At 41.7% G+C, this 27,904-nt stretch overlaps 1 protein-coding gene across 1 annotated transcript in view; it reads right to left on the bottom strand.

Moving 5' to 3' along the window:
• GRM5 (glutamate metabotropic receptor 5) overlaps window positions 1-27,904 on the bottom strand; it is a 643,551-nt gene that overhangs the window by 60,071 nt on the left and 555,576 nt on the right. Inside the window, exon 8 of the mRNA XM_070365141.1 lies at window positions 13,172-14,111. Coding sequence (XP_070221242.1) covers window positions 13,172-14,111 — 940 coding nt within the window. The remainder of the gene's footprint in view (window positions 1-13,171; window positions 14,112-27,904) is intronic.

The following is a 27,904-nucleotide window of genomic DNA, read 5'->3' as shown; positions in this document are numbered from 1 at the left end:
ATAAGTAGTAAAAATGGGTCAGCCAGATTTTTTTCCCTCACAAGCAGAATCTATACAGAAATTTTAACATCACCACTCATCGAGAAGATTTCAGGCAACCTTTAAAGTTCAGATTTTATCTCACAGGCCTCTGTGTACATTATTCATATGTAGCATAAAAGTAAATCATGTCAGGCTCAGCTGAAGGTATGACCACACCCAGAAAATACAGTACAGAAAAGAATGAGGGAGCAGTGCTCAGGGAGACTCCTTGGAGGAGAGTCCTTTTCCATGCCCATGTGGTCTTGTTTTTCCTAAGTTCAGGCCACAGTGTATAAGAGCTGGAATGGGGAATATCCATTTAGTAGTTAACACGCATGGGCTCTGAAACTAGCCTCCCTCTCTCCTACTTAGTCTGTATGGATGCGAGCAGATAAATTCACCTCTGCTTGCCTCAGTTTCCTCATCTGTACAATAAAGGTTAGAAGAGTTAATACTTGTAAGGGGTTCAGAGCAGTACCTGGCCCATAGCAAGTGCTCAATAAATGCAATTATCCACTATCTTTAGTCCTTCTTTTTTCATTGTCAAATGCCAGTGTAGCTCAGACATCATTTTTTGTTATCTGTCCATCCATCCAGTCATTCATCCATTCATTTAGCAAGTATGTTTGCACACTGACTATGTGTCTGGTACTGTGCTGGGTGTCAACTACACAGAAAAAGAGTAAGACATGGATCCTGTGCTGAGTAAATCCATGGCATTGTGTGTATGTGTGTACATGGGCACACATGCTTGTGGGTAAGAGGGTCACAGTTAAGCAGGTCATAACAACAAAGATGATAAATTCTGTGTAGGGAGAAGCTCATGTGGACTGTGAAGAGAGAGACCTAATGCCCCTGTAATGTCCCAGATGGTCAGGACAGAATTTCCAGTAGAAATGATGTTAAAAATGGGTCTGAGTTGGCCAAGTGAGAGTTGAAAGTGAGTGGGCCAGGTATATTCAATACCAATGGAGCCACCTTGATAGAGGCCTGAAAGCTGGAAACTTGTGAGCAGGTTGGTATGGAAAATCAAGCAGGGAGGGATGAGATGCAAGGATGGCCAGGGAAGGGGTTGTCGTATTATCAGGGGCCTTCCCTTCCAGGAAGAGAGAGCTCTTCTCTGTCCTATCTTAGCCAATAAAGAAGTCCTGAGGACATCTAAGTAGACATTGAAATTTATCAAATGATAAATAATTTTTATCATTTGAATTGGTTCCTTTGAAAAGTTTTGCTAATCCTTAATATGTACAATTTACTGCTTCTACATTTGGGCCCCTCTAGTCCCCTGTAGATTCTTAATAAGTATCCTGTATCCCTTTACTAAACTTCAGTCTACTCAGTTCAGTCGCTCAGTCATGTCTGACTCTTTGCAACCCCACGGACTGCAGCATGCCAGGCCTCCCTGTCCATCACCAACTACCAGAGTTTGCTCAAACTCATGTCCATTGAGTTGGTGATTCCATCTAACCATCTCATCCTCTGTTGTCCCCTTCTCTGAGCCTTCAATATTCCCCTGCATCAGGGTCTTTTCCAATGAGTCGGCTCTTCGCATGAGGTGGCCAAAATTTTACAGTTTCAGCTTCAGCATCACTTCTTCTAATGAATATTCAGGAAATATTGATTTCCTTTAGGATTTGACTGGTTTGATCTCCTTGAAGTCAAAGGGATTTCCAGAAGTCTTGTCCAGCACTGCAGTTCGAAAGCATCAATTCTTCAGTGCTCAGCTTTCTTTATAGTGCAACTCTCACATCCATACTTGAATACTGGAAAAACCATAGTTTTGACTAGACAGATCTTTGTCGGCAAAGTGATATATGCTTTTTAATATGCTGTCTAGGTTTGTCATAGCTTTTCTTTTAATTTCATGACTGCATTCATCATCCACAGTGATTTTGAAGCCAAAGAAAATAAAATCTGCCATTGTTACCCTTTTTTCCCCTTCTGTTTTCATGAAGTGATGGGACAGGATGTCATGGTCTTAGTTTTTTGAATGTTGAATTTTAAGCCAGCTTTTTCACTCTCCTCACCCTCAACAAGAATCTCTTTTGTTCCTCTTTGCTTTCTGCCATTAGGGTAGTATCATCTGCATTTCTGAGGTTATTGATATTTCTCCCGGCAATCTTGATTCCAGCTTGGGATTCATCTAGCCTGGCATTTCACGTGATGTACCTGCATAGAAGTTAAATAGGCAGGGTGACAATATACAGCCTTAAAGTCCTCCTTTCCCAATTTTAAACCTGTCCATTGTTCCATGTCTGGTTCTAACTGTTGTTTCTTGACCTGCATACATGTTTCTCAGGAGGTAGATAAGGTGGCCTGGTATTCCCATCTCCTGAAGAATTTTCCACAGTTTGTTGTGATCCACACAGTCAAAGGCTTTAATATAGTCAATGAAGCAGAAGTAGATATTATTCTGGAATTCCCTTGCTTTTTATATGATCCAGCAGATGTTGGCAATTTGATCTCTTGTTTCTCTGCCTTTTCTAAAATCCAGTTCATACATCTGAAAGTTCTTGGTTCACATACAATTGAAGCCTAGCTTGAAGGATTTTGAGCATTACCTTGCTAGCGTGTGAAATGAGTGCAATTGTGCAGTAGTCTTAACATTCTTTGGCATTGCCCTTCTTTGGAATTGGAATGAAAACTGACCTTTTCCAGTCCTGTGGCCACTGCTGAGTTTTTCATATTTGCTGGCATATTGAGTGCAACACTTTAACAGCATCGTTTTAAGGATTTAAAATAGTTCAGCTGGAATTCCATCACTTCCACTAGCTTTGTTTTTAGTAATGCTTCCTAAGGCTCACTTGGCTTCACACTTCAGGATGTTGATTCTAGGTGAGTGACTACACCATTGTGGTTATCCATGTCATTAACACCTTTTTTAAAAAACAAACAAACAAACAGTTTTTCTGTTTATTCTTTCCACCTCTTCTTAATCTCTTCTGCTTCTGTTAGGTTCTTGCTCTTTCTGTCCTTTATTGTCCCCATCTTTGCATGAAATATTTCCTTGGCATCTCCAATTTTCTTGAAGAAATCTCTAGTCTTTCCCATTTTATTGTTTTCCTCTTATTTATTTGCATTGTTCCCTTAAGAAGGCTTTCTTAACTCTCCTTGCTATTCTTTGAAACTCTGCATTCAGTTGAATATATCTTTCCCTTTCTTCCTTGCCTTTTGCGTCTCTTTTTTTCTCAGCTATTTGTAAGGTCTCCTCTGACAACCATTTTGCCTTCTTGCATTTCTTTTTCTTTTAAATGATTCTGGCCACTGCCTTCTGTACAATGTTATAGATCTCCATCCTTAGTTCTTCAGGCACTTTGTCTATCAGATCTAATCCCTTGAAACTATTTGTTACTTCCACTGTATAATCATAGCAGATTTGATTTATATCATAGATGAATGCCTTTCCCTATTTTATTCAATAATGCCTTTCCCTATTTTATTCAATTTAAGTCTGAATTTTGCAGTAAAGAGTTCATGATCTGAGCAACAGTCAACTCCAGGTCTTATTTTTGCTGACTCTATAGAGCTTCTGAATCTTCGGCTGCAGAGAATATAATCAGTCTGATTTCGGTGTTGTCTGTCTCATGATGTCCATGTGTAGAGTCTTGTGCTGTTGGAAGAGGGTGTTTGCTAGGACCAGTGCGTTCTCTTGGCAAAATTCTGTTAGTCTTTGCCTGCTTCATTTTGTACTCCAAGGCAAAACTTGCCTACTACTCCACGTATGTCTTGACTTCCTACTTTCGCATTCCAGTCCCCTAAGATGGAAAAGACATCTCTTTTTGTGTTAGTTCTAGAAGGTCTTTTAGGTCTTCATAGAACTGTTCAATTTCAGCTTCTTTAGCATTAGTGGTTGGGGCATAGACTTGGATTACTGTGATATTGAATAATTTGCCTTGGAAATGCACCAATTTCATCTGTCATTTTTGAGATCACTCCCAATTACTGCATTTCAGGCTCTTCTGTTGACAATGAGAGCTATACCATTTCTTCTAAGGGATTCTTGCCCACAGTAGTAGATATAATAGTCACCTGAATTACATTCGCCCAGGGCTCTCAGGTGACGCTAGTGGTAAAGAATCTCCCTGCCAATCTCCCTGCAGGAGACATAAGAGATGTGGGTTTGACCCCTGAGTTGGGAAGATCCCCGGGAGGAGGAAAAAGCAACTCACTCTAGTATCTTTGCCTGGGAAATACCATGAACAGAGAAGCCTGGTGGTCTACAGTCCATGGGGTCACAAAGAGTCCACCTCAGCAACTTAGCACACACACATGTACCTCTTAAAAATATATACATGTATGTACCTTTTCAGATTCTTTTCTGTTGTCAGTTATTACAAAACATTGAGTAGAGTTTCCTGTGCTATACAGTAGCTACTTGTTGGTTATCTGTTTTATATAGTGTGTATATGTTAATCCAGATACTTTTAATATCTCATTAGCTAGGTTGTGAAACTATTGTGTACATACACAAAATAACCCTCAGATCCCCAGGACCTAGCACAGTGCCTGGCAATCCTCAGTTCTCAGTAATTGCTTGTGAATAAATAATAAATGAAGAAGGCGTGAGGAATGCATGCTAAATGTTCTGAGTCCAGATGAGGGAAAGTCTAAGAGGTAGTTTAGTCTCATAGAGTTTCACTGAGGAACCTGGGCCTTGGAAGATAAAAAAGATCTGGAGAGAGAGAAGGAAGAGGCAGACAATTCTAGAGAGGGACAATTAGCATGCAAATCACTTCATCAAGACGAATCACCACTTAATGAAATCTAAGCAATTGGAAATCTTCAAAGCTCTAATAGTTGGATATATTGGAATTCACACAAGAGAGCCAATTTTCCGGGCAGATTGTAATTCGGGCGATGAACGTGAAAGGGCTTGGCCAGTTGCTTTAGAAAATAGCCTAAAGTGTGCCTTCACGACAATGTTAATTAGACCAAAGTTAATTAGTTAATTAAAACAAAAGTGGCAAATGATAGTTTCTAAAATTAAGGTGGAGACAATGCTAATGTCTCTGCCACCTGACCAGAATCCCCGGGGAGGGTTTTACCTTCTGAGAAAATTTATCATTTAGGGCTCTAGGCCTCTGCCATTCGTTTAACCACAAAAGGCCCACTGCTGCTCACAACCTCAGCCCTGTGACCCTGGCATTTCTGACTGTTGAAGGGCTAGAACTTTAGACTCATCCAATTCAATGCTTTATTTAGGTCAGAACTGGCTTTGTGTTCATTTGTCAATTTGCAGCTGAAGTGAAGGCCCTAAACAGAAGCATGGCATTATCTTCCTGACAGTGATTTGACGCTCACCATGTTGTGCTAGAAAATTAGGGTCTAGAACCAAAATGTTAATCACAGGGACCTCTATACATTGATGGCACAAATAATACATTTCTATATATATAAAAAAAAATCTGTAGTGACTCACTCTCTTTTAAATAAAAATCTCCCCTTGCTATTTCAGTGAACTGAATGACTGACTCCAGGCACTTTTGTTTTTTGTGCTCTAGGATGAGCCTATTTAACTTCTCAGGAAACTTTTCGATCTGTTAGAATTAGGCTCTGTGCTTCCCTTTGGTGTTCAGAGAACAAAAGGGATTCTCTCCATGATTGGAGGTGGAATTGGCTCTTTCTAGCCTCCTTCTCATTGAAGATAGGAACTATTCTTCAGGCCCCCTGAACTGTGTCTTCTTTTTTGGCTATGGTGATGGTTTCCAAAGAGAATCCTGCTTGTAATATCAACTCTCCAGAACATTAGGAGAGTTACTTGAAAAAGTAGTGTTATGCTCAGCGAGCTTGGGAAGAGTTGGAAAAGATTGGTGTACACACTGCAAGGCTTCTTGGTGTTTATCTCCAGTAATAGAGTTTTTTCAAGCTTGTTTGACCAAATAAATTTTTTTTTCAAGGAACGGTTTGTGACACTAGCTTACCAAAGAATATATTCTGGGAAATGCTCTGCTCCAAAGCCAAAAAGCAGCCCCAAAGCTGCTCCATAACTTACTAGTCATGAGACTAGGGCAAGTGTTCTACCTACTCTGGACCTCAAACCCTTCATTTGAAAAATGGGAATAATTATTGCTTCTACTTTAAACATTTTGTGTTGTTGTTGCTCAATCACTCAGTTGTGTCCAACTCTTCGTGACCCCACAGATTGCAGCACACCAGGCTTCCCCATCCTTCACTGTCTCCTGGAGTTTGCTCAGACTCATGTCCATTGAGTCAATGATGCCATCCAAACATCTCATCCTCTTTTGCCCCCTTCTCCTCAAGCCTTCAAATCTTTCCCAGCATCAAGGTCTTTTCCAGTGAGTCAGCTCTTTGCATCAATCAGGTGGCCAAAGTATTCTGTGGCTGCTAGACAATTCTATTAGTATTACTCTGTGTGTGTGTGTGTGTGTATGCATGCTCAGTCACGTCTGACTTTTGTGACCCCATGGATGTAGCCCACCAGGCTCCTCTGTCAATGGGATTTCCCAGGCAAAAATACTGGAGTGGGTTGCCATTTTCTCCTGCAAAGGCATCTTCCTGACCCAGGGATTGAACCCGCATCTCCTGCATTGGCAGGCGGATTCTTTATTACTGAGCCACCTGGGAAGCCCATGAGTATTACTACTACTGCTAAACTGCTAAGTGCTGCCACTGTCCATGGCAGACACTGCTCTTTGAGTATCCAACAAGCACCTGACACCTCCTCCCTCCCTTTCAGTTTCCATAATAGAAGATGTGAAAACTAAATGAAATGCATGCTTTCTTACACTCTCTTGCAGCTAGGGGTATCTATTATATGAGACAGTCTGGGCCAATAAGACTAAAAGGCAATTCTTAGGGGACTCTTAGAAGAATACTGCTTTCCCTCATAAGGGGATGCCATGCATGGAGCTCTCGCACATAAGACACCTGAGGAAGTTGCCTCTGGCATAGGTGAGCACTGGAGGAATGCCAGGAACAGTCTATCAGCATACTTTTTGTAACACGTGGAAGTGAAAAGCAAACAAGTCATATAAGTCTCTGAAAAGAAAGTTTACTTGCAGCTGAACACTCTTCTAAAAGATTTATCTACCATCTATTGAGTGGTTTCCTTGTGTTCCTAGGAAGCATTTAATACATATGAATTCGGTCACTCCTCACAACACTGTAATACAATTTCACAGGTGAGGAAGCAGACCTTGTTCAAATTCACACAAAGGATGGACTAACCTTTGGAAATGTAGTCACTATAACCTCAGAAGTTATTAATATTTCTCATTTTAAATTAGGCAGTTAGTGTCCTCTTTTAAAACGGAGCCCTCACCGTCTGCCATGAAATGTGGAAGAGACATGTATAAGCCTTTTCAGAGAGAGGGCCCACACCCAGTGCAGATTTACAGCAACCAGTCCGGGTTTACAGCAGTCAGTTCAGGTTTACGGCAGCCAGTGAGGGTTTACGGCACCCAGGATGGGTTTATGGCACACAGTGCGGGTTTACAGCGGCCTGCCTCTCCATACACCATATAGAGGGGAGCAGGGCCAGGCAGGCATGGCAGCTTCACCCCAGAGACTGATATCCACAGACTTAGGTTACACCGTTAAATTAATCCTAGATCCCAGTAGTGGGCCCATTGGCATATTACAGGATGCAAACCGGAGAAGCGCAACTAATGAAGGTGCTGCTGCTGCTGCTGCTAAGTCGCTTCAGTCGTGTCCGACTCTGTGCGACCCCATAGACGGCAGCCCACCAGGCTCCCCGTCCCTGGGATTCTCCAGGCAAGAACACTGGAGTGGGTTGCCATTTCCTTCTCCAATGCATGAAAGTGAAAGTGAAGTCACTCAGTCGTGTCCAACTCTTAGCGACCCCATGGACTGCAGCCTACCAGGCTCCTCCATCCATGGGATTTTCCAGGCAAGAGTACTGGAGTGGGGTGCCATTGCCTTCTCCGCTAATGAAGGTAATTCAGACTAAAATGTGAAAATATTTGGAGCACCCAAGTCCACTTGCTTGCCTTTAAATAAGCCCCAGAGTGACAGGTAAGGTGATATACACTGGCCTCTAGAAAGCTATAAAAGGAGACAGAAATCCATACATGAGCAGTTATGTCTACAGTGTTCTGAATGTCTTGATTTTGGACCACAGAGAAGGAATACTTAGTTCGAGGGCTCATGTTAGGTATAGAGGAATTTTTGTTGTTGTTTAGTTGCTAAGTCGTGTCCAACTCTTTGTGGCCCCATGGACTATAGCCCACCAGTCTCCTCTGTCCATGGAATTTCCCAGGCAAAATACTAGAGTGGGTAGCCATTCCCTTCTCCAGGGGATCTTCCCTACCCAGGGATGGAACCCATGTCCCTGCATTAGCAGGTGGATGCTTTACCACTGAGCCACCAGGGAAGCGCTATAAGAAGAATTTTAATTTGGATCTAATTTATTTCTTAGAATTATAGCTTCAAAACGGGGAGTTGCTGTGGAATATATGTGACGCAAGGGTATGCTAGCTTTCTCTGATCTTCCGTCTTCTTTATGTCAAAAGCAGGTTCCAGCCTGAATATCTTGGTTAATGGCAGAAAGAAGTTTCTATATAATCAGAGTGTAGCCTATCTCAGCTATAATCACATAGACCAGACCAGCAGTTGCCAACACTGCATACAGAAAAGCCAACACTAGCCAAAGTTCCCTCTGTAATTTCTTTGATATTCTAATACCCAGAGGTACTGACTGCAAAATCTAATCATGAATAACTACATGACCCCATAGGGGAAACAAGTTAAAATACTGCCCCAAATCTTGAGTACTCCTATTTTGTATGGACTATCAGGTGGCGCTATGGTAAAGAACCAGTGTAGGCAAGAAAGAGATGTGGGTTTGATCCCCTAGAGGAGGGCATGGCAACCCACTCCCGTATTCTTGCGTGCAAAATCCCATGGACAGAGGAGCCTGGCGGGCTACAATCCATGGGGTTGCAAGAGTCAGGTATGACTGAAGCAATTTAGCATGCGCACATGCCTTAGCATTATCAGTGAATTTTGTTGCTTATGTTGCTATTAGAAATGAGGTAGTTGAAAACAGTAATTTAATATTACTAGAGGAATGCTGCTGCTGCTACTTCTGCTAAGTCGCTTCAGTCATGTCCGACTCTTAGTAACCCCATGGACTGTAGCCCACTAGGCTCTTCCATCCATGGGATTTTCCAGGCAAGAGTACTGGAGTGGGATGCCATTGCCTTCTCCGTTAGAATTATAGCAAAACATGAGATCTGTGGATGGGATTAATGATCCCAGTCTTGAGCAGAAACTGATGACCCCAGGAGTGAGCACAGAGGGTATCTGTAATACAGATCACTGCAGACTTGGTCTTATGAAAGAACCACTAGGGGGCAGTAGTGTGAACACTTGAAGACAAGCAAAAAGTAGCTACCACATTACTACCTTCTCCAGTCCATTCATTCAACAGACATACCAACGATGATTGCTGAGTGTCATCTATGTGTCAAGCACCCTTCTCAGTACTTCTAGGCACTGGAGGCACAGTGATGAACAAGGTAGACAAGGCCTCCACTCCTAAGCTTACCCTGCAAAGGCTTTGCTCTTTAGTCGGGCATACAGCTGGACAAGGTGAAAACAGATACTCCATCAGGCCCATGCTATATAATCAATATATCTATAGGTTTGTCCTGCCTTTTATGATGCTCTCTTTGTTAAGATCATCCTTATTGCATACCCGACATAGACACTTTCAGGTGTGGAAAAAGATGGACAGTTGTTAAGTTAGTACACACCAGCAAAGTAATGCTGAAAATTCTCCCAGCCAGGCTTCAACAGTACATGAACCAAGAACTTCCAGATGTTCAAGCTGGATTTAGAAAATGCAGAGGAACCAGAGATCAAATTGCCAACATCTGCTGGATCATAGAAAAAGCAAGAGAATTCCAGAAAAACATCTGCTTTATTGATTATGCTAAAGCCTTTGACTGTGTAGATCACAACAAACTGTGGAAAATTCTTCAAGAGATGGAAAAACCAGACCACCTTACCTGCCTCCTGAGAAATCTGTATGCATGTCAAGAAGCAACAGTTAGAACTGGACATGGAACAACAGACTGCTTCCAAATCAGGAAAGGAGTACGTAAAGGCTGTATATTATCACCCTGCTTATTTAACTTATATGCAAAATACATCATGTGAAATGCTGGGATTTCTCTGGAAATAAAGATTGGAATAAAGCTGGAATAAAGATTGCTGGGAGAAATATCAATAACCTTAGATACGCAGATGGCACCACCCTTATGGCAGAAAGTGAAGAAGAACTCAAGAGCCTCTGGATGAAAGTGAAAGAGGAGAGTGAAAAGCTGGCTTAAAACTCAACATTCAAAAAACTAAGATCATGGCATCCGGTCCCATCACTTCATGGCAAATAGATGGTGAAATAATGCAATCAGTGAGGGACTTTATATTTTGGGGCTCCAAAATCACTGCAGATGGTGACTGCATCCATGAAATTAAAAAATGCTTGCTCCTTGGAAGAAAAGCTATAACCAACCTAGACAGCATATTAAAAAGCAGAGACATTACTTTGCCAACAAAGGTCCGCCTAGTCAAAGCTATGGTTTTTCCAGTAGTCATGTATGGATGTGAGAGTTGGGCCATAAAGAAAGCTGAGCACCGAAGAATCAATGCTTTTGAACTGTGGTGTTGGAGAAGACTCTTGACAGGCCCTTGGACTGCAAGGAGATCCAACTAGTCCATCCTAAAAGAAATCAGTCCTGAATATTCATTGGAAGGCCTGATGCTGAAGCTGAAACTCCAATACTTTGGCCACCTGATGGGAAGAACTGACTCATTGGAAAAGACCCTGATACTGGAAAAGATTGAAGGTGGGAGGAGAAGGGGACAACAGAGGATGAGATGGTTGGATGACATCACCAACTTGATGGACATGAGTTTGAGTAAGCTCTGGGAGTTGGTGAGGGACAGGGAAGCCTGGCATGCTGCAGTCCATGGGATTGCAAAGAGTCAGACAAGACTGAGCGACCGAATTGAATAATAATAGCAAACACTTCAGTAGTACTTGCTGTTGTCGTTTAGTTACTATGTCATGTCCGACTCTTCGTGACCCCATGGACTGTAGCCCACCAGGCTCCTCTGTCCCTGGTACTTACTGTGTGGCAAGCACTTACGTATATTTACTCATTTAGTCTTATAACGACTATATGTAATATGTGTTTCATTCATCAGAGGAGGAAATCGAGGTATAGAGAGGTCACGTAACTTGCCTATGGTTGGTCATACAGCTGGTGAGTGATGCTGCTGCTGTTCAATTCCATGCTGCCCAGCTCTGCACTCTGCTACCTCCACTAACATGTCTACTGTCTGCCTGGCCTTTGCACACACTATTTTTTTCACTCCTGACAATCCTGTGAGGTAGGTGATAGGATCTCAGTATGGCAGAGGAAGAAACTAAGGCTCAGAGAGAAGAAATGGCAGTGCTACTGTTCAAACTCAGGACAAGCTGGCTTCAAGGTCAGTGCTCTTCACCACTGCTGCATCCTCTCTCTAAGGAGCCTACCCCGGTGAGTTTTGGGGTACTTAGGTACAGACTCACAACTTTCCCTCCAGCAACCTGTTTCTTTTATCTATCAGGATGCCCTGGAAGATTATATTTGAAGAGAGAGTTTAAAGAAAAGCTGATAAAATGAAAGCTTGGAAAAATAAAATTTCTTAGACAAAATAAAAGGCTGATCATGCAGAGCTGCAGAAAAAGAATGTTTGAGAGTGGAGTCAGGAAGGTAGATGGAAAATATGCCTGAAGTTAGATATGTGGAAGGTCTTCTGTGTATAGACCATGGCATTTCCAGGATTTATTGAAGAAGTAGAAGAGGTTATTTTTACTAAGGCTTACAAGTTAGTTGAAGACCTTTCACAGTATACATGGAAAGAGATGAGAGGCATACAGGAATCAGAAGAGAATTGAAAGAGGCAAGGAGGCAAGGTAACAATGCAAATGAGTTAGGCCGTGTGGATAAACTCCAAGCATTTTGTGAAATCTTTTTTAGTCCTCAGCAGACACAGTACCTTTACCATCACCCATCATCCAGGCTTTGATGAATTAGGGCTGACTGGAAAGTAGGACTTTTCATGCTGGCTAAATGATGGGGTAAGAGAATTGTTCAAGGATTTGTGTTTAGCTTTTTATCTTCCGTTTGAAAAGTATTTCTCTCCCACTTGTCTATTCAGATTTTCGGAAAATTCTCAAATCTCTGTAAGAGTTAGCGGATGATATTCTGACTGGTTCTTTTGAGATGTATTCTTAAATGTTATTCCCAGTAACAGTCTATGTAGCCTTTTTGACACCTCCAAAATGGTTCTCAAGCCACTAAAATGATCTCATTGCCTTTTGAAGCACTTTAGTCCCTCATATGGGGGCAAGGGGGCGTCCTTGCATGTTGGCTTCAGATTCTTTTCTGATAGCGGTTGGCCAAAAACTGTTACCTGGGACACTGACCTTGGTGGGTGGGGCGGGACAACAGGCAGCGTGGGGAACTGGCTGCTTGTTAAGGCTGATTATAGGCAAAACCACTCTGTTGTTCTGCTCCTTTCAGCTCCTTAGACATGTCCCAGGGGTTCAAGTTGCCCCTTAAGAATGAAAATACCAATCCTATATTCTTGCATCTCTGTGGCACAGGTAGTCAAGGGTTCGTCTGGGCTCAGGAAAGTCAGACTCGTGTGAGAGCAGACGGGTAAGGCTCTTGGTGCCCTGCTCTCTACACACTCTTTTCTGCTCTATTCTAGTGAGTCAGAATTTAGTCCACAGTGGATCTCTGTGCCCCTCACGACCCAGACACCCTGCCTTGCCTTAGTGACTTAGCTGTGCCCTCCCAGTCCTTCTGACCTCACTTCCCTTTGCCCTAAGTCTTTGCTTTTTTTCCCTTTATCTCAACTTTTAAGTTTCTAGGATTAGGCTAAGTCACTAGGTCCCATATCCACTTATAGGTACGTATCCAAGTCTTTCCACGAAAACCATTCAAGGCTGATGTCCAAAACCCTTAGCCAGCACCCCGCCTCCCCTAGTTTTAGTTCCTCAGCTATTTTCCATGTAAAAGCCCCGGGAAACAAAGGCCACTGCTTTGGCCACAGGGGCCAGCCACCGCCCCCCCCACCCCCCCACCCCGACACACACACACAGAGGCTTTACCTTAGGGTTTCCCCAGAGGAGCCCCTCCTCTTCCACAGGTTGACCAGGCTGCTGGACCTGCTGGCGGCGGAGGAGGACTTGCCGTCGCCCACGTGCATGCGCACCACTGTGGATGTGGTGAAGGCGCTGCGCACGTTCCTCTCGGGTTTGGCCAGGATGATGTACACCTTGGGCACGAACATGCAGCCGAGCGCCACCGTGGCGCTGAGGCTGACGGAGAAGCACATAGTGATGATCTTGTAGTTGCTGCCGAAGTAGATGGGCACAAAGGCCAGCCAAATGATGCAGGTGGTGTACATCGTGAAGGCGATGTACTTGGCCTCGTTGAAGTTCGCCGGAACGTTTCTGGTCTTGAAGGCATAGAAGGTGCAGCTCAGGATCAGCAGTCCGTTGTATCCCAGAGGGGTGACGACCCCCAGGTTGGTGGTGTTACAGATCAAGTAGACCTCTCGAATGCTCGGGTAGTCATGCATTATATCCGGAGGCTCCATGATAAACAGGGCGACGATGATGCCCAGCTGAATGCATATGAGGATGAACGCGATCACCAGCTGGGCACAGGCACTCATGAATCGGGGCTTTTTGGTACAGATCTTCTTCTTGCTCCCAGCCAGGATCCTGGCAATCCGATTGGTCTTGGTGACCAGAGCCGAGTAGCTCATGGCTGGGGAGAGACCAATGCCTATTCTTTGCAGGTAGCAGTAAATCTGTTTGGGCTTTGCAATGAGGCAGAAGGTACACAGGTAGCCCAGGCAGATGCCGGCAAGGATAATGTAGCAGAGTTCCCTGCTAGAGGACTTGACTACCGGCGTATCTCGGTAGATGATGAAGATCGCGGTGACAAACAGGGTGGCCAGCAGGCCAAGGCAGGCAAACACCACAGCTGCAATGGGCTCGGGGTCACCCCAGCGGAGATACTGCACTGGGATCAAGTCACAACCTGCAGAGACACAGACACACAGTGAAGAAGAGGGAAGAAATGTGGATGTGGGTCACCTGCGCTAAGGTACAAGCAGATGCTTGTGACTCTCTCAGTTGGTCTCCAGTCGACCCTTTTAACTTCAGTATCACATACTGCTCCTTTCCTCAGATATTCAGTCATTAAATATTTATCTTTAGATTATGAAATGTATACTCTGTGACAGGAGCTGTTCTGGGTTCTGAAAACAAAATGATAAAGAACGTATTCCCTGCCCTTAAACAAACAAATGTGGTGGGGAAGCCACTTTTAAAGACTCACAGGTGGGATAAGGGCCATGTTGACACACAGCAAGAATCTTGACTCCATCTGCAGATAGTAAAGTCTCCTTCAACAGGAATGAGCAAATGCAAGCGCTGAGGGTTAGCTTCCTTTGTGGATTTGGTTGTTTTTGGCAAACAAATCAATTGTACAGAAAGAGCTTGGGGGCATGGGAGGAGGTCATATACAGTAATGTGATGAGTGGCCCAAGATAAGCCCAGGATGTAGGCAGGAGGGGATCTTGCCCAGCAAAGAGTCTTAGATAGATGGGAAGTCATTGGAGGGATCTATGCAGAGTAGAGGAATGAGGTGGTCAGATTTGCGTGTGTGTGTTTTAAACATTCTTTGGATTGCTGTGTGGATTTTGGATGAGATAAAGGTGTAGAAAGATTTGAGAACTATTTGAAATGATAGACTGTTTACGCAGATGAGATGGTATGTGAAAGGTAAAGGCATCAAGATGACCAGCGTTGTATCCATCTATGCTATCTTTGACTCTACCACAAAAAACACAGCAATGTGGCAACATTTGGGTTATGTGCCTTCTTTTAAAATGTCTTTAGGACAGTGATTCTCAAGCTTGACTACACACTGTAATCACTTAGGTATTTTTTTTAAGAATACTGTGGCTTAGGTTTTACTGCCAGAGTTTCTGATTTCACTGGCCTGGGCATCAGGATTTTTAAAAGGCACTCCAAGGGCTTCTAAGTGTGCAGCCAGAGTTGAGAACCATTGCTTTAGAAGGATCATTCCTGTCAATTAGATTTTTAAAACAGAATTGAGATATCTTTATTGAGTAAGCAGGAGAGGAGTTGGTTTTCCCTGATGGCTCAGTGGTAAAGAATCTGCCTGCAGTTCAGGAGACCAGGGTTTGATCCCTGGTTTGGGAAGATCCCCTGGACGAGAGCATGGCAACCCACTCCAGTATTCTTGCCTGGAGAATCCCATGGACAGAGGAACCTGTTGGGCTACAGTCCTTGGGGTCGTAAAAGAGTCAGACATGACTGAGTGATTAAATAACAACAATGCAGCCAGACCAGATCCTAACTGATATAGGCATAACTTCCTATATCCCATGGTCAAGGGTGTTGTAGTAAGTGACTGAATGTCAATGGTTAATTGGAGCTAAGGGAGGCAGCAATAACAGTATGTAATGATGGTATGGGGGCGCAGGATTTGCTACCCCAAAGTATGTCTCTTTGACATATTAATTATTTTAAGATGGTTATTTTCTAAGAAACTACAGACAGAGGAAGAACTCTGAAAACCAAATAGGAGCCGCCTTTTTGTCAGAAACGTTTGCATTTATAAGGGAAATTTCTTTTTGTAAGGGGATCTCCCTCACGGTATAGAAGAGGAGGCTGAACAATATCGCTAGAAATTCTGATTGATGGAGAAGGCAAAGACTTAAATCTGCATAATGACCTTTGTTCCCCTTACTGCTGTGCTTTTTCTCCCCTTCCTGACTGTCACCACCCTTAACATCTTTTGTCTTTAACTGAGGATGGTATTTAAGGTAAGGGCTTTGGCCATTTTGGTGAGTTCCTCATTTTTCCTGAGTCTCTCCCCTGTCTACAGGTTATTAAGCTCTTCGATTTCTCTTCTTGTTGTCTCGTGTCAATTTTATTCTTAGACCAGCCAGAAGAACCTAGAAGGGCAGAGGAAAAATTCTTTCTCCCTGATAGTGACAAAGAAGTGTGTGGTTCTTTCAAAATATGTTTAAGGGCAGCTGTCTTGTAAAAAGGAATGGAAACATTTTTTTCCTTTCCCTTATTTCTGACTTGCCAGTCTCTTTCTTCAAGATCTTAGATTCCAAATAGTATTATTAGTTTCTAATAAGATTCATTATGGGCTTAATAGGATTTGTGAGTTAGCTTAGGATCCCCAGCACACTTTACAAAATAGTTTCTGTGGGAAAATATATGCTTATTTAAAACACCTGTGCTTTTAACTTTAAAAAGTGTGTATGTGGATAGCCCAGAGAAAATATGAGCTATTTTATATAGTATATAGAATTATAAATAAATGCATATCTCATTGCTAATGAATATGTGTGTTAGTCGCTCAGCCGTGTCTGACTCTTTGTGACCCCGTGGACTGTAGCCTGTCAGGCACCTCTGTCCGTGGAATTCTCCAGGCAAGAATATTGCAATGGGCCATTCCCTTCTCCAGGGGATCTTCTGACCCAGAGACCGAACCTGGGTATCCTGAATTGAAAGCAGATTCTTTACCACCTGAGCCACCAGGGATGCCCGCTAATGACTATACCTGTATCCACAGTTTAGGCAACCGTGTTCACATATGCTGTTTATATGTAGGAATTCAGCTTCTGAAACTTTAGTATACCATAGGGTTAAGGTTCATATTTACACATTTGTTCCTCATAGAGACTATTTTACAACAAGAAAATAGGGACCAAACATTTTTATCATTCTTCCATAACAGTTTATAATAGTGATATGGCAGTGAAATTTACCATATACTGTAGTTAATTCTCTAGGAGTCTATTTCCCCTCTAGGTCCTGAGCTATTAAATGATCATAGTAATTTACTTATAGAGGAAAGATATTATGTGGTACATGAAGCAGGAATCCCTTCATTAGCTAAAGAGAATCACTGTATTTATATAATTACATATATATATTTCCCTAATGGCTCAGTGGTAGACTCCACCTGCTGATGAGGGAGACGCAGTTTCAGTCCCTGGTTTGGGAAGATCTCCTGGAGAAGGAAACAGCAATGCACTCCAATATTCTTGCCTCAGAAACCCCATGGACAAAGTACCTAGAGGGCTATAGTCCATGGACTTGCAAAGAGCTGGACACAACTTAGCGATGAAACAACAACAAGAAAGGCTTTCCCTCGACTCACTTCTTTTTGTTACCCCATACTGTTTTACTGAATCTTAACTGTTTTTGTACAAATGTAATTAGCATACTAATTACTAAATGCTTTCTATATGATAAGATTCACACTATTTTTATGTCAAATATATTCTTGAACTCTTCATGTATAACCTATTAACATCATGTGTGAACCTAAAGAGAGCTCCACTAGATATGTGTTGGAAGAAATGTGTATAAGGGATGCCTCTAATATGTTGTGACTATTTTCAAAAACTTGTGAGAATTTATACATTCAAATTAGTGTTTTTTTTTTTTTTCATTTGACATGAACCACTCCAAAGACTTTATGTTGAGTTTAATGATGCTGCCATTGCACGAAATACTTTTGAAGCTATTCTCTTGGAATAGTAAATTGGATTCTGATTAGAGTGTTATAATCACTGAATCTTATAATTGGATAAGATCTTAGAGTTTCCAAAAATGAATGTGCATCACAGTCACTGGGAGAGTCTAGAAAAGTACAACTCAAGAGTCTAAACTCAAGAGATTTCGAATCAGTACATGGGGGTGGGACAAAGGATTTTTTTTTTTTTTAATAAGAAGGCTCAACAATGGATGTGAGAGTTGGATCATAAAGAAGGATGAGCACTGAGGAATTGATGCTTTTGGACTGTGGTGTTGGAGAAGACTCTTGAGAGTCCCTTGGACAGCAAGGAAATCAAACCAGTCAGTCCTAAAGGAAATCAACCCTGAATATTCACTGGAAGGACTGATGCTGAACCTGAAGCTCCAATACTTTGGCCACCTGATGCAAAGAGCTGACTCATTGGAAAAGATCCTCATGCTAGGAAAGATTGAGGGCAGGAGAAGGGGGCAACAGAGAATGAGATGGTTGGGTTGCAATACCAACTCAGTGAACATGAAACTGAGCAAACTCTGGGCGAGAGTGAAGGACAGGGAAGCCTGGCACACTGCAGCCCATGGAGTCACAAAGAGTGAGACACAACTGAGCGACTGAACAACAACAAAGTTCAGTGACTGTACAACTGGCCCTGGGTTGGCAGCCCAACCGTAGAGATCATCAAGCTGACTTCTCATCCAGTATATGAATGTCTTATATGACAATTCCCTAACCCTACCTCAGGCTTTCCATGAACTATAGTGTCTCAAGGCCAGGACTAGTAGGAGGGGGAAGATAGATTGGAAATTCAGGAGGTCTGGATGGCAGGTAGAGACTAGAGGTGAACTAAATGGTTAGAAAGCTATCACAATAGGGCGAGAACTAAAAGCCACTGTCCTGAGAACATTCAGCTGGTAAAGATATTTTAGGGCTAGTACTGAAAGAAATGATGATGTAGATAGATAGCAGAGTCAGGATAGAGGCTTCCAACCAAGCCAATGGCAGTGCTATTAACTGCGAAGAGGGCTGTTGGAAGAAAAGGATCACAGTTTATAGGAATGACATCTAGTCCCAGTTTGGACGTGTTGTATTTGAAATGTTTATGACCAGTGGAGCAGACAGAAGCAGAAGCTTAGGAGAGATATCAGGGTGGAAGGTATAGCTTTAGGCATCATCTATGAGTAGAAATTAGAGACATGGAAATGAATGTAATCAACAGAAAATTCATGGATATAGATTTAGAATTCTGAGGAGCCTGCAAGTCTGATGTGACACTGACCTCAAGGAATGGCAGCGGAAAGATGACATGCCAGGGAAGACATAAGCTAGATCAGCTAGAAGGAAGGAAGGATGTCAGAGGCCAAAGGAAAGTGATTCCCTGGATGACCCACCACACCCCTTCTCTAAAGATACAGTTTATTTTTTTTTTCTTTTGCCTTCTTAAATCCTCACCCAAAGAACTTGCACAGGTTTCTGAGCTTCAGTTTCCAGAGCTCTTTCCTAGTGGCGTATTGCTCTCGTATGTACCCGTTTCCTATTCATGCTCGTGTTCAGTTGCTTCAGGTGTGCCCAACTCTTTGCAACCCATGGACTGTAGCCCACCAGGCTCCTCTGTCCATGGAATTCTCCAGGCAAGAAAACTGGAGTGGGTTGCCATTTCCTTCTCTAGGGGATCCTCCCGACCCAGGGATTGAACCTTCGTCTCTTATGTCTTTATTGGCAGGTGGGTTCTTTACCTCTAGTGCCACTTGGGAAGCCCCCTGCTTTCCCTACTATTACATCTAATTCCTTTGAGCAAGGGGTGGTATCCTTCCATTGCTGTATTCCTGTCATGGGACATGTTCTATCCAATCTCAGAATCTTGAGATACTGTTAACATTATTATATATTTAGATTTTCATTGATTACTGTCCCCACTTTGCATTGGTTTACAAACATCCGAACGCCCTGTTATTCTTCCTAAATCTCTTCCTTATATTCTTCTGTGAATTACTGGGTCTTTTCTCCAGTAATGGTTTTCTTTCTTTTTTTATTTTAATCCCTGTTTCATTCTTATATATATGGTATATAAGAATATATATATTCTTATATATATAAGAATATATATATATGGTATATAAGTATAATGGTAAATTATTGGCAGTACTCAGTGTACTGGTAAGTCACGATTAGAAGGGTTTAGTCTAGAATTTTAGTCTAACTAAAGTTAGTCTTAGAAGTTAACTAAGAATGTATGGAATGTGTACTTTATATTTTATTATGCATTTAATCAGTTTAGCATATGCTTTCATATTTTAGATTAAAGAATCTTGATCATATCAGTGAAGTTCCCTCCTAACAAGCATATTAGAGTTTCTCAGAAGATGCACAAGTATTTCCTTTCTGAAAAGCACAGGAGGCATAAATTACAAAATCAAGGCCTGTTTTCTGATGACATTTATTTAGAAAGGTCTCCATTTCTCACTTTCCCCCCACCCCCACTTTCATGCCTGATCTGTATTCTGTGGTTCTCTAGTATAATCCATCCTTTCATAGCGTGCAGTGACATATATTGGAGATAACAAGAGTTTTTTGCTTTTCCATTACAGTTTATTGCAAGATACTGAATGTAGTTCCTTGTGCTGTGCATGGCATCTTGCTGTGTATCTGTTTCATGTATAGTGGTTTGTATCTGCTCACCCCTAAATCCTAGTTTATCCCTCCCCACCCCCTTTCCCCTTTGGTAACTACAAGTTTGTTTTCTATGTCAATGGGTCTGTTTCTGTTTTGAAAATAAGTGCATTTGTATCATTTTTTTTTTTGAGATTCCAAATATAAGTGGTATCATATGATATTTGCTTTTCTCTGACATACTTCACTTAGCATGATAATCTCCAGGTCCGTCCATGTTGTAGCAAATGGCATTATTTTATTTTTTACGGCCGAATAATATTCCATGATACATATGTATGTATACATGCCCGTATATGTGTGTACATCTGTGTCGCGTCTTTTATCCACCCATCTGTCAGGGGGCGTTTAGGTCACTCCCATGTCTTGGCTGTTGTGAATAGTGCTGCTGTGAACATGGGTTCATAAAGCTTTTTGAATTAGAGTTTTCCCCAGATAGATGCCGAGGAGTGGGATTATAGGAATCATTTGGTAACTCTGTTTTTGGTTTTATAAGGAACCTCCATACTGTTCTCCATAGTGGCTGTACCAGTTTACATTCCCAGCAACAATGTAGGAGACTTCCCTTTTCTTTATACCTTCTCCAGCAGAAAATACAAGTTTTTTTTTTTTTTTTTTTTTAAGGGATAGCAAGGTGCCAAAACTGTACTATGCACATTATCCTGTGATTCCCCTTGTGTGCTGCCCATACATCTGATGAGAGATGGATGGCTCAGTGATTTCCTGGACACCTAAAAACAATATGACTGCTTAGTAATAATTGGTACTCATGCTTACTGTTTGGGTATCAGTCTTACAGGGTTAATATTCCTGTAGTTCATAGTTCCTAGACTGTTGGGTTTTCAAACCCTCTTCCAAGTGTTTGTTCAGGCAGAGTGAATGAGGAGTCAAAGATCTTAGAACATGTACCTGATGGTCTGTATGTTGACTTGGCAGGGACTCCTTACTGAGCTCCACACTTCCTGTATGATTTTGGAGGAAAGGAAGATGCTGCTGAGAATATCTGAGAGTCCGATTGTGTGTCCTTTGCTGTCAGTCAGGGCATTTCAGGTATAAAGCTCATGTGGGGCTCTTGTGGGACTCTCCTTTGGCACATGAACAACAGGTGTGCCCAGAGTGCAAGGGGCTGCCTGGAACCAACACCGTCATGCCTGCTTTCATGTGGTTCCACCAACAGACCACGGGTCTGCCTGTGCTTCTTTCTTTACGTGTTTGGATTTGGGTCTCTTGCATGCTGGCTTGAGATCACAGGATGATGCAAACTCAGAATTCTTTCTGCCTTGTTCATAACCCTGATCATTTAATATCTTCTCATCACTTAGCCTAAGCTGAAGTTTTTCTGCTTTGATATTTGAGAAGAATTGGAAGTGGTGTGTGTGTCTGTGTTATATTTAGTGTTGTTTAGTTGCTAAGTTGTGTCCAGGTCTTTGCAACCTCATGGACTGTAGCCTGCCAGGCTCCTCTGTCCATGGGTGTTCCCAGGCAAGAATACTGGAGAAGGTTGCCATTTGCTTCTCCAGGGGATTTTTTTGACCCAAGGATCAAACCCATGTCTCCTGCATTGGCAGACAGATTCTTTACCACTGAGCCACCTGGGAAGCCCATGTTCTATTTAGATACCTTATTTTCCCTTGTATTACTGTAAATACAATCTGTTTTGTGTGTATATATGTGCATATGTGAGGGGGTGTGAGAGAGACGTCATATTGTTTAGGTCTATCTACAGGGACGGGGGAGCCTGGTGGGCTGCCATCTATGGGGTCGCACAGAGTCCGACATGACTGAAGTGACTTAGCAGCAGCAGCAGCAGCTCTACTTTACTATAAGAACCCTGATGTCAGAGACGACTTTGCCTCTTTTGCTCACAAATAGAACCCTGTCCTGAGCACAGTGCTTCACTCATATGGTTAGCATAGAATTTACAAATTAATATACAGTACCTACTATATAATCAAAGTATGTAATTATCATTGTGGTATATAGATCAAGTCATTCTCAGCAAACCTTTTTGTTGCCTTTAGGAAGTCCCAAGTTACAGAACTGTTATGTACTGTTGTAGAAAGAAATTTAAATTTGGTGTTTTACAACTGAATCTTAGAGTCAGGATTCTAAACCAGAGAGGGCAAAACTAAGTAAACACCTAAGAGGCTTCCTCCTGCCTAGTGGCATGACGTGTCTCACATTAGAAATGTTCCTGGTACTGACTTGGCAGTGATCAATATTTGTACTTGACTGATTAATTCTGAGTAATTCACTGGATCTGGGAATTATGAGTAGAAGAAAGACGGTGGCAGTCAGAAGTCATTCTTTAACAAGTATCATTTACTGTAAAGTTCAGATACACTGTTCCCCAAAAAGCTGTTGTTAATTGCAACATTTTTTACTCTAGGCCAGAACAAAAGTCCCCAGGTCCTCTTCAGGAAAAGCATATTCTAGAGTTGATTGATTTTCCCTTTCCCTTAGCATGAAACAAAACCTACCATGAACACTCCCTCAAATAAAAATTTAGTCTCTATTCAAAATGTTAGGTTTTATGACAGTCACTCAGTGGGAAGCCACTTTATTCTTGTTTATGCCAGCATTAAAAAAAGGAGAAACTAACATTTATTGAATGCCTACTAAATTTCAGGTGTTATCCTAGATATTTTAGGTAATTTTCTTAATAAACAAGTCAGGTAAGCATCATTAACTCTATTTTACAGAGAGACAAAATGAGGTTTAATCTGACTTGGTGCTGAGATTAAAACCCTGTGAAAGTTTTTTTATTGATTGATTAACTGATTGACTTAGCTATTCGCTTCTCCAGGGGCATCTTCCAACCCAGTGATCAAACCCAAGTCTCCTGCACTTCAGGCAGATTCTTTACCATCTGAGCCACCAGAGAAGCTTATGTTACATCAGGGGAGCCAGACTGATCAAAGTGTTCCTTTCAAAGGGCCCCTGAGGTTAATTGTAGGAGGGAGACTCATGAATTATCAGCAGTGTCTGCCATGGGCAAGGAGGTGTTAATGGTGACATAGGTATTTGATGATTGTTAGTAGTAGTGTTAGTCACTCAGTTGTGTTCAACTCTTTGCAACCCCATGGTCTGCAGCCCCTCAGGCTCCTCTGTCCATGGGATTCTCAAGAATACTGAAGTGGGTTGCCATTCTCTTCTCCAGGGGATCTTCCAGACCCAGGGATGGAGCCCAGGTCTCCTGCATTGTAGGTAGTTTCTTTACCATCTGAGACATTGATATTTGTTATCCTGATATAAATCCATGCTCCCATCTGAGAAGTCTCATTGGTTCAGAGTCTTCAGCAAGGTTCTCATCCTGGCTTATACGTTGTCCCGAGGGTTGCTAGCTAGACACAGATTAGTAAATTAGTCCTTTTGTGTCCCTAAAGTTTTCTAGCGTGGATATTTTTTTCTGAATGTGCACCCAGTACCCATAGCACATGGGGACAAGAACTGTTGGTAGGACACAGCTAACATAGGGGACTCCCAGCCACCCATTTGTCATCAGATCCAGCCTATTTCACGCCCTTCCAGGTTTAGGGCATATTTTTTGTTTTAGATTCCCTTAAATAACATTCCCTCAGAGAAATGGCAACTCAGGGCTATAGTTTTTATTTATTTATTTTTTGCTGGTTTATTTTATAGGGGAATTTAAAATTGTATGCAAAGATTTATTTCACAATTAAGACAATAAAGAATGATCTAATAGTTCTGCAGAGTGCTGAGAGGGGGGATTATCACAGATGCACATTGGCAGGGAACAGCTTTGCAAAACATGACTTCCGGTCATACTGCACATGAATAAGAGAGGGAAAACACATCATATGAATTTAAGTAATAATAAAATGTGCTGGCTGGGATACTTCACTCCATCTTTACCTTTCCTCTCTCCCTCCCTAGCTGACATTACTCTTTCATTTTCCGGCTCTTCTTTGAGCATGGCTTTTCTGATTCCTGGAGCGACAGATTCCTCCCATGTGGTCAGACAGCTCCTCCCGCCTGTCATGTCTCTTGCACACTTTTTATTCGCACATGATAGCACAACTATGATGCTCATAGTGAGCTTGTCAGTTTCATGCAGTAGGCGGAGAGACTGAGCAGCAGGAGACTGCATTTTGCTCTGCTGCGCCAGGCACTGTAGCCAGCACACAACAGGCCGTTAAACAGGTTGAACAAATGAATGATTCTGCCAATGGCAGGGAGACCAGCTGAGGACTCCGGAGACACAAATTTCACTTCCGGCTCGCGTGCAAATACTTCCTGTGATTATGGGGGTCTTCCTCCGCTCATCTGCGTCTCCATTTTTCTATACAAAAAATGGAAATAACGCAAACCTCCCTTTCCCGATGAAGACTTTAATATAGAAAACCTTTGTAGAAAAGTCTGCGTATGAGAAATTTAAGACTGATTGCCTGAAAAGCCCAGTGAAGCAATTATTCAGGACTGAGAAAATAAAACACTTAGACTGTTTTTGTATTTTACTGGAATAAAACATTGAAGTCATCAATGTTAAAACAACAGATAATGAATGAAATTTTACGGACATGATTTGAGCTATAATGAGTGTTTTACAATTAATTTCTATTTATTTCTGTTAATTTTCTGGCTTGCCAGACTCTTTTCAGGCTCCCTTTCCTCTGCTTTCAGTCAGTCTTTTTTTTTTTTTAACTTTTTTTACAAATAATCTGCTTAGACAGTAAAAAGCCTTTTCTTCTTGTGATTGTTCTTCTATCCAAATGTTCAAAGGGTTTCAGATTTTGTGACTCAGAATTCTTGCTGCCACTCTCTAGGTTTGACGGTACTCCTGTATTTCCATAGACCCTGTTACACAGTCTTGATTTTTTATTTTTTCCTTTGAGATACACCAGACTGTTCTAGGGCTTGGGTTTACATCACCTTTCCTAAGATTGGCTGCAAAAATTCAGTGCATACCCTGCCATGGATTTTTACTTCCTGTTTCTCCTCCTCAGGATGCCAGTTTCTGAATTTTAAGTATTATCATATTATAAGGATTCCACAAGTAAGCTACTGGTATATATTTAAGTAACAACAATACTCATATTTATTACAAAATGAAAATATGAGAAACAAAGCCCCCATGTGAAAGTGCACTGAAAATTGTTCACTGAGCAAATCTAGTGTGTTACACTCCCCTCTTAGTTCAGTTCACATTATTGAGTGCCTGTTCTGCCCAAGGTCCTGAGTCTGCACTGTGTCTATACAAAGGCAATTGTTTATAAAAATGGTCTGCTGGTCCAGTGCTCAGGCTCTGTGCTCTGCTGGGCACCACCCTGAGTACTGTACACTTATTTCTTTTTTACGATCCACAACCTTCTGTGAAGTGGGCCCCGTTGTTTCATGCATTTTCAATCAAGGAAACCAAGGTAGTAGGATTGTAATTGAGGAGCATTTGAAAAGGAGCCAGAGGAGAAGAAGAGAGAAGAGGGGAGAGAAAAAGAAGAAATGTAAAGGAAACAGCCAAAATTACAAGTCAGATATACAGAGGAAGCCTTCTACAGCACAGTGATAGAATGTCATGAGAGAATTATAGTATTTCTGGGAATTACTACTGAGAGTTCAGGTGGGAAATCAGTAAAAGCTTTAGGAGGGAAGATAATAATGCCTTCCTGCCTTAAAGTGAACACCATATAAAATAACACGTGACTTGAACAGTGGTGTAATAATTATGAAGTGTGAAAAAGGGGGAAAGAGAAGTATATACATAAAACAATACCGAGTCAACATCTGCTAAATTGCTTGTGTGTTTTATTGGATTGTGCTATGTTTTTCTGGGGAAAATCCAGGCCTGTTTTATCTTTCCAGCCGGTTTATAAATACACAACCCAAGTAAATGGTATTGTATTGTCTTAAGTTGCTTCTAAGTACAAGGCAGCACATACGCTCTCTGAATTTTTCACTCAAAGTGATTTTTTAAGAGGTGGCAAGATAGGAGACATTTATCTACTTCAAATTACTCTTGTAATACACCAGTGCTTTATGAAGCATTTTCCAAGTAGGTTAGATAATGTAGTGGTAGGCACTGTGTTATAATGTTTTATGTTCCTTGGGGGGGTGGGGAGGGTGAGACTTGAGAATTTATTTCGGCTAAGCTATATTTATCAAAAGCTGAAATCAATGAAACCACAGTATTTCCTTCAGTCTGGTTATATCAGAGTGGTTTTTGACCATGATGACATTGTTTTTAGCCAGACCACAAATTTATCATTGTGAAGAGGAATGTAATGTACATTTTTCATTGCTCAGTTTCTGGCAAGATGCAAAGTGGCTTATGTTCTCTTTGAGGACCTGTTTTGAGAAGGTCCATTGAGACAGGGCACTTTAGCATTTATTTTTCCTGAAGGAAATGGTGTTTACATTTATAAGAATACCATCTTTTTGACTGATCTGGTGAGATACATAAATTTATAAGTTACTGAGAAATGAGAATAGTAAGGAGCCATTTTATAATTTATCAATATACGAGTCCTGGCACCTCACTGAAAAGATGTTGTTCTTTTTAGCAGTGACTGAAACAACTTCATCAAATTCATTTATTTGAAAAAGACCACTGCACAAAAATTTTCACAGCATTTTAGAAATTCTTTTAGAGAGAATCCAGCAATTAATGGCCATTTTGTTGTTGCCTGCAGCTTCTGATTATCAAGGATAAAAACATGAGTTTTCAAGGAAGACTTTCATACTAAGGCTTGAGCCTTACTCCTGCTACTTACTGTGTGATCACAAGTATGGATATTTTACATTTTCAACTCAGTTTTCTGTAAAATGGAGATAGTGATTCCAATTTTTCTGGATAAGACCTTTCAGTATAAGGAGGATTGGGGGCAGAACATGAAGTTCCTATTATAGTGGGTGACAGGCACTCAATACATGGGGATTTGTTGCCTTTCTTCTATTCTGTAATTTATTTCTTAACAAATATTTATTGAGTGTCTGCTGTGTTCTAGAAGCCTGTTTTTCCCAAGTGGACAAAACATACAACCCTCACCCCCACTTTAGTTTGTATTCTAATTGGGGAGACTAACAATATGTAATCAGCAAAAATAAATGAACACATTAGCAACAGGATAGAATAAAAGGTTATATGTGAAGTGGGGAAAATAAGAGGTAGAAGAGGCTAAAGAGGAACAACTGGTAGTCCTAAGCAAGTTGGTCAATGTAGACATGTGAGCAAGGACTTGTAATAGCAGTGTGGGTGTTTAGGGTGGAGCATTCTAGGCAGAGACCCTGGGATAAGAGCTTCCGGATATTTAACAGAAGAACAAAAGGACCAGTATATCGGGGGACAAAGAGAGATGAAGGGAAAGGGAAAGTAGTCCAGATTTATACTTTCAAAGGGAAAGTAATCCAGGTTCTATAAGACCATAAATGTGACTTTGAATGAGGGGGAACTACTGTGTATCCTTGGACCAGGGACTAACATGATCTGGCTTACTTTTTAAAAAGGTATCTTTGCCCAGGTTATTGAGAAAGTGGCTTTAGGTCAGGGCAAGGGTAGAATGAGGATGATTAGTTAGGAGGTTATTTCACTAGTAAAGGTGATTAATCATGATTACTAGGGG

This window comes from Bos mutus, chromosome 29, assembly GCF_027580195.1.
Source record: "Bos mutus isolate GX-2022 chromosome 29, NWIPB_WYAK_1.1, whole genome shotgun sequence".
Lineage (NCBI taxonomy): Eukaryota > Metazoa > Chordata > Mammalia > Artiodactyla > Bovidae > Bos > Bos mutus.
Note: the sequence above shows the minus strand (reverse complement) of the source record. Positions and strands in the feature narration are given on the sequence as shown.